At 40.2% G+C, this 7,115-nt stretch overlaps 1 protein-coding gene and 1 non-coding gene across 2 annotated transcripts in view; one reads left to right on the forward strand and one right to left on the reverse strand.

Annotated features, from left to right (window-relative positions):
- Positions 1-1,611: 1,611 nt before the first annotated feature.
- Positions 1,612-7,115, reverse strand: part of LOC100180954 (G protein-activated inward rectifier potassium channel 4) — a 10,208-nt gene continuing 4,704 nt past the window's right edge. The window contains exons 3-8 of the mRNA XM_002127650.2: positions 6,526-6,715; positions 5,339-5,484; positions 4,653-4,783; positions 4,131-4,277; positions 2,646-2,776; positions 1,612-2,177 (exon numbers count right to left, since the gene is read on the reverse strand). Coding sequence (XP_002127686.1) covers positions 1,752-2,177; positions 2,646-2,776; positions 4,131-4,277; positions 4,653-4,783; positions 5,339-5,484; positions 6,526-6,715 — 1,171 coding nt within the window. The 3' untranslated portion in view covers positions 1,612-1,751. The remainder of the gene's footprint in view (positions 2,178-2,645; positions 2,777-4,130; positions 4,278-4,652; positions 4,784-5,338; positions 5,485-6,525; positions 6,716-7,115) is intronic.
- On the forward strand, positions 3,710-3,781 carry trnap-ugg. The gene has a single exon. It is a non-coding gene; the product is annotated as a tRNA-Pro (tRNA).

Here is a 7,115-nt window from a genome sequence, read left to right on the forward strand (position 1 = left end):
ACAAACAAAGAAATATCTACGCTGACCTGCGCTGAACAACGCTAGGTGTAGATATTCTTTGTTTGTTCTTTTTACACCGAGGCGAGCTACGCTGTAGTGTAAACGCCGCTTGAAAAAAACAAACAAAGAAATATCTACGCTGACCTGCGCTGAACAACGCTGGGTGTAGATATTTCTTTGTTTGTTCTTTTTACACCGAAGCAAGCTACGCTGTAGTGTAAACGCCGCTTAAAAAAAACAAACAAAGAAATATCTACGCTGATCTACGCTGACCTGCGCTGAACAGCGCTAAGTGTAGATATACACGTACCTGCTTTACAATGCTTCCTGCAATACTGAATACTCTCGCTTGTACGAAACTGAACTAACTCATTGTATCAAACAAGCGAGCATTGTTACCACAATTTCCACCCCACTACCCAAGCAATGCCGCACTTGGTATATTGATAAGCCTCGTATTTACGCATCAGTAATTCGGTACAACCTTGTTATGTACACTATGCATAATTTCTTTGTTTGTTCTTTATAATTGAACTTTTTTTTACGAATCTCCAATTTCTTTGTTTGTTCCTTATAATTGAACCTTCTTCTTTACGATACTCTTAATTCTTTGTTTGTTCTTTATAATTGAACCTTCTTCTTTACGAATCCCTAATTTCTTTGTTTTTTCTTTATAATTGATTTTTTTTACGAATCTCCAGTTTCTTTGTTTGCATTTTAAAATTGAACTTTTTTCTCAGATTACGAGATTGACGAATTCGAGATCATTAATGGCGACATCCAAATACCGGACGGTCTCATGAAACAAATTCAAGAATTCCCAGGTATAATGACTATTTATGACGTCACTATGATAATCACACTGTTACGTCACAGATGCAGATGGATTGAGTCAAAGTCGACAGTTGGTTGAGAATCTTGAATCGTTGACACGGTTGGATCGGAGTAGGGAAATCCCCATGTTGAGCGTGCTTCTTCTGTTCTCGAGTGTGTTGGCGTTATTATCTCTATGTATTATCTTTCGCGCAAGAAAACGGGTGAGTTCTTACTAGGGTTGGATTCGAACTTGCAACCCTCGTGGCTTTCATCTATTGCATTACAACACACCAACGCGTTAAACAGTGGTTGGAGCGCCTGACTTTAAACCGAAGGTTCAACACTTCATATTTCTACCATTGTGGGCGTATGTGTCCTTAGGCGAGACTACAGCACATCGCCCACAAAGTTACATACGTGGTAACTCTTCAGCAGGCACGAGGTGTATGGAACAGAACACCCGTGTTATAACGACTGTCGTTGCCCCGCCATGTGAGGATAAATAAGTTACATACGTGGTAACTTGTAAGCGGGCACGAGGTGCATGAAACAGAACACCCGTGTTGTAACGACTGTTGTTGCCCCGCCATGCGAGGATAAATAAGTTACATTACATTCATTACGTCACAGATCGCATTATATCTACGTCATATGCGACAGCGACGACGTAATAATTGGAACTATGAGAGAGTCCTCGCCCCGCAAGAGGACGACGATTACTACGAGTGACGTAACGATGACGTAATGACACATGACGTCAAGCGGTGCAAATGCGTGTATATATTACTGTGTGTATACTGGGTTGGTGCTTTGGTGTAATACAAATATATGGTGGTGTGATTTTGCACAGTTAGTGACGTCATATTTGGATGACGTTACTGTAACGTTAAGTTGGTAATGACGTTTACTTTTCGTGACGCCGTTCTTTCACAAAATCATATGAGAACGTTTATATTTGGTTCTTTCATCTCCAAGCCTCCACTCCACCTTCGCTCCAACATCAAGTCTTGTCTGCTCCCCAAAAGATTCATACGACGTGGTATGACGTCACTTCCGCTCTCTGGGACGTTTTCGTTCTCAACCGCCACCGTAGCGCTGACATTAGCGTCCGACACCGCGCGTCTGGTGCTTGAATTGATTTTAAAGTTCCCGCTGGAACTTGCACGTTGCTGCTGCTCGTCGCAAGATGTCAGTATCGAGTTGCTGGTGCACAGCGACTTCTGGTGGATGGATTTTCTCACAGTAAATACCGATTGGGGGGGTTGTGCGTTTAGTTTGTTTGACGTGTTTTTAGCGCTCCCGTTCACGTGTTGAGGATCGCTCTTCTGGTATTCCAACATACTTATACGGGGCATTGTCACCTGTGACGTAATAATAGTTGGCATGACGTAATAATAGTTTAATTTCTAGAGTAACAAATAAGTAACAGTAAGTTTTTTGCTAACAAAATATGTAATGTTTATGTAGTGGGACTCATTTGGTGGTAAGCAGAAATATTTAAAGACGATATATGTTACCGTATTCTTACGACTTTAAAAGGCGTTTTTAAATGTAAAATTCATTGGAAAAGTATTAAATATTATGTGCTAACGGTATCCCATCTTACCCCGCAGTACTATATAACAGATATTATATGCTAACGGTATCCATCTTACCCCACAGTACTATATAATAGATATTATGTGCTAACGGTATCCCATCTTACCCCACAGTACTATATAACAGATATTATGTGCTAACGGTATCCCATCTTACCCCACAGTACTATATAACAGATATTATGTGCTAACGGTATCCCATCTTACCCCACAGTATTATAATTCAAATACCTCGTATATTGAATGGAACTCAGAATGGTCGACCCTAAAGTGACCTCTTGCGTGGAACAATACTGGCATGAAACGATGTCCCCACAATACCTCTGTACTAAGATACGATGTTCTGGCTTGGCATATCATTCCTATAATAGGAATGAACTTGGATTAGTGTATTTATCCTCGCATGGTGGGCAACGACAGTTGTTACAACATGGGTGTTCTGTTTCATACACCTCGTAGCCGCTTACAAGTTACAACGTATGTAACTTATTGTTTCGAGATCTATACTGCGATCTGATTTCTATTGAAACCGACAGCGCGCACAGGACAAAGCACCAATTACATCACAAAATCAATTATTTCCAAATTAGAAATCTCGGGTTCGTTACGGTCCACCGCTCCAATAGAAATCTTAAATTATAAACCCGAGTAATTATCCGACAGGAGTCTGGAAGCCGATACCAATACAAGGACGATCGATACATTGATCGTGCTTCTACATTAAGATGTGGAGCCAAAGGTTCTTGTGCAATCTCCGTTTTAAATGCATTAGAAAATTAAGGATTCTAAAGACTTCTTAGGAAGATTATGTTATAAAAACGAAAAGAAACATCAAATTCTTTATAATTATTCTATTCTATACAACTTAACGCATTCAAGATTATTCTATAAAAAAAATGAGATCTGTTTGTAGCAAACCTAATTTTGGGACGTTTAATTAACAATTTAAACAATGCACGCGAATTTTTTCGTGTATTATTTTTAATTAGAGGAACGCCTTGACCAGCTTTGACGCCCCGGGCAATGCCATGGTTCTTGTATTTTAATATTTAAACCTTTCCAAACTCATTAAGGCAACTTATTCGTTTTTATAAGTGACATTTTCACTCATATTTTGATTGCGTTATCCATGGTGCAACTAAATTAAGGAGGCTTGTTTGTTCTTCTATGTAAGTTTTCCGCATACGTAACTAAAATATAAGTGTACTTGTCATACTCTATGGACGAATTACTCATATTGGTATACAATACATGTGTCAATACTTGAGATAACTTTCACTTCTAATTTAACAAGTGGCTCGTTGGTCTAGGGGTATGATTCTCGCTTTGGGTGCGAGAGGTCCCGGGTTCAAATCCCGGACGAGCCCAATTTTTAAACAAGAATTAAATGTCGTTTATTATCCAGCTTTAATATCGTGTATATGGTTTAGACAGATTGTAAATTTATCCCGGTACAAATAGTTTAATAAAGATTAAATGGGCCCTAATATGGACATCCATAAGTTGCAATTGTTTAGGTAAAACATATCCCATCTTACTCCACTCGAAACTTGTCCTAGGAATAAAACGTGTTCCATCTTACCTCATATTATTATATACAATAATAAAAGTTTTTTTCATCTTACCCCACTGTATACTCTATATAAGATTGAAACATATCCCATCTTCCCCGACCTAACGTCCCATCTTACCCCACCCTGCACACAGAACATTCACCTGTACTTTCAATCATTCCTTCCAAGATGACGATTATTTCAAATTCCTCCTTTTTCAAATCTTCCATAGACATCTCATAAAACGGGCTTTTTTCATCAATCTCGTGGCAGATGATGAGGGGAGTCACGAGAAATAAGTTGTCTGCTCCTGTGGAGGGGTATCTTGTGTTTAAAAATATATTAGTCCACAAAGTTACATACGCGGTAACTCGAGGATAAATTTTATCCTCGTTGCGATTTTATCCTCGGTCCTCGGTGCGAGGATAAATAAGTTACATACGTGGTAACCCGTAAGCGGGCACGAGGTGTAAACAGAACACCCGTGTTATAACGATTGTCGTTGCCCCGCCATGCCAGGATAAATAATTCATATTCGTTTAATTAATGCCCGTAATATAGACGAAATCAAAATATAGAAAATCTTTAGTTTACCAATGTCCCGCTCTGTTGCACCATACTATATTTTTCAACCTATTTTAACCACGACCACCCAATGTGAGCCTTGAACCCCCAACCCTCCAACCTGTATCGAAGCCCACATTGATGTCTTCCTGATGCAACCCAATGAACTCGCCCTCCTGCGTCTGTCGAGACTTGACGTACTTGGCACGAATGCGACATTGAACGATCAAAGAGTTCCTGAGGTTTCCAACCCTGTGGGGATATGATTATATGTATATATATACAATGTATGTAAGTTGTTTATCTTCGCGGGGCGGGGCAACGATAGTCGTTATAACACGGGTGTTCTTTTTCATACACCTCATGCCCGTTTACAAGTTACCACGTATGTAACTTATTTATCCTCGCATGGCGGGGCAACAGCAGTCGTTATAACACGGGTGTTCTGTTTCATACACCTCGCGCCCGCTCACAAGTTACCACGTATGTAACTTATTTATCCTCCGGTGGCGGGGAAACAACAGTCGTTATAACATGGGTGTTCTGTTTCATACACCTCGTGCCCCCTTTTCCACGTATGAAACTTTTTCAAAATGGCAAATAGCTTAAACAACTCATTAGTAACCACTTGATGGAGCAGTTGTGGTTAAAGCATCTGCCCAAAAGACGCACCCGGCCACAATGGTGACTTCTTCAACCTTCGAATCTTACATTGTATTTCTTAATGGCATCGATACTTGCACAACCATCACAATCGCCATCACAATGAAGTTAAATTGTCCCGCTACAATTATACCACAACAATACCTGAACATTAAGCAATACTTTCGGTCTCTTGGTGAAATGACACAGTGCTCGCTGAACACCAATGTCTCTGCTCGGTTCTTGGGTTGTGAGATCTTTATGAAGATGCAACCAACCATGAAAGCGTCCAGGATGCTTCCGAGAAGACACTGGGAAAGTATGATGTCATGATGGCGTCATAGTTGGGTTAATGACCAGGCAACCCTAAAGGCCATGTCTTGCCAGTTATAGTGGTTGTATATGAACATACATTGCTTCAATACAGCGCATATTGTACGAGGTTGTCCACGAAGTTTATACAAGCACCCAAGTTCTTATTCTAACATGTTTAGATCGGTTTCAAAAAAATTCTCAAGCACCAACACTGGGATTTAAATCCGAATGTTTCATTTTAAGCTGCAGACACCCAAGTTCATCCAATACAAACCAACAAAGCTCGGTTTCTTATTCACAAAACTTCCGCTTAAATTCCCATGAGATTTACCGCAGATTATAAATTATTCAACAAATTACTTGCGACGTCTCAATCAATCCTTCATTAGCTTCGGCCTTCTATGGCGCATTTATAAAGGTTAATGGAAAATAACGCTGGCAATTTCTTAAAATGACTTTCTGTTTTCCGGTCAAAAGTTACCTAGTTTATCATCAGTGTAAAGAGAGCTGGGTAGTCCACACTTGTGCACAACTTTATAAACACTGCCAGTTCAGTTCTCATTTTACACTGATGATGTAAGAGACTCATGCAGTTGTTTCACTTGGTTCATCATCAGTGTAAAGAGAGCCGGATAGTCCACACTTGTGAACAGCTTTATAAACACTGCCAGTTCAGTTCTCATTTTACACTGATGATGTAAGAGACTCATGCAGTTGTTTCACTTGGTTCATCATCAGTGTAAAGAGAGCCGGGTAGTCCACACTTGTGAACAGCTTTATAAACACTGCCAGTTCAGTTCTCATTTTACACTGATGATGTAAGAGACACATGCAGTTGTTTCACTTGGTTCATCATCAGTGTAAAGAGAGCTGGATAGTCCACACTTGTGCACAACTTTATAAACAATGCCGGTTCAGCTCTCGTTTTACACTGATGATGTAAGAGACTCATGCAGATGTGTCACTCTTAATGATAAAAACCCAGTTAAATAATGACGTCCACACTTATGACGTCACACCTATGACGTAGCACTTACCTGCATAACAAATAGAATGATAGCTTCCGGGCAATGTGCTGTTATAGCTCGCTTGCCGTACCCCACTGATGTCTCTGTTTCGATGAAGAAGAGGAAAGCTGTTGAGTACGAGTAGACGTTCTGCACACATGCTGTATGGTTGCTGGTGACGTTGCTTGTCTTCGATAGTGCGTGGTCTGCTACGTCACCTCTGACGTCATAAAATACAATTACGTCACCCGATAATGAAAGGAATAAATATTTAAAGCAGAAAACAGTTAAACTAAAAAAATACATATTTCTTTATCTTTGAATACGCGTGTCTAACATAAACTCTCGCAGGGCGACCTGGGCTACAGGCGCCGACTTATTCTGCCGGCTTTGCCGGGCTTACAGCAATAAGTGATCCCATGACCGTTTCATTATCGCACGAGCGACTTTAATGCGCACACATTTATTTTACTCCATGACCGTCCACAACTTTAATCGCTCCGAGCTACGGAGCATAATACCGCTGTTCCACCCAACCTAATTTTTGTTTATGTTCTTTCTTCGTATATCTTGCGCCATGTGTCTTTTACTTTCCTTCTTTTTTAGTTTTTAATTGCCCC

This window comes from Ciona intestinalis, unplaced genomic scaffold (assembly GCF_000224145.3).
Source record: "Ciona intestinalis unplaced genomic scaffold, KH HT000261.1, whole genome shotgun sequence".
NCBI lineage: Eukaryota > Metazoa > Chordata > Ascidiacea > Phlebobranchia > Cionidae > Ciona > Ciona intestinalis.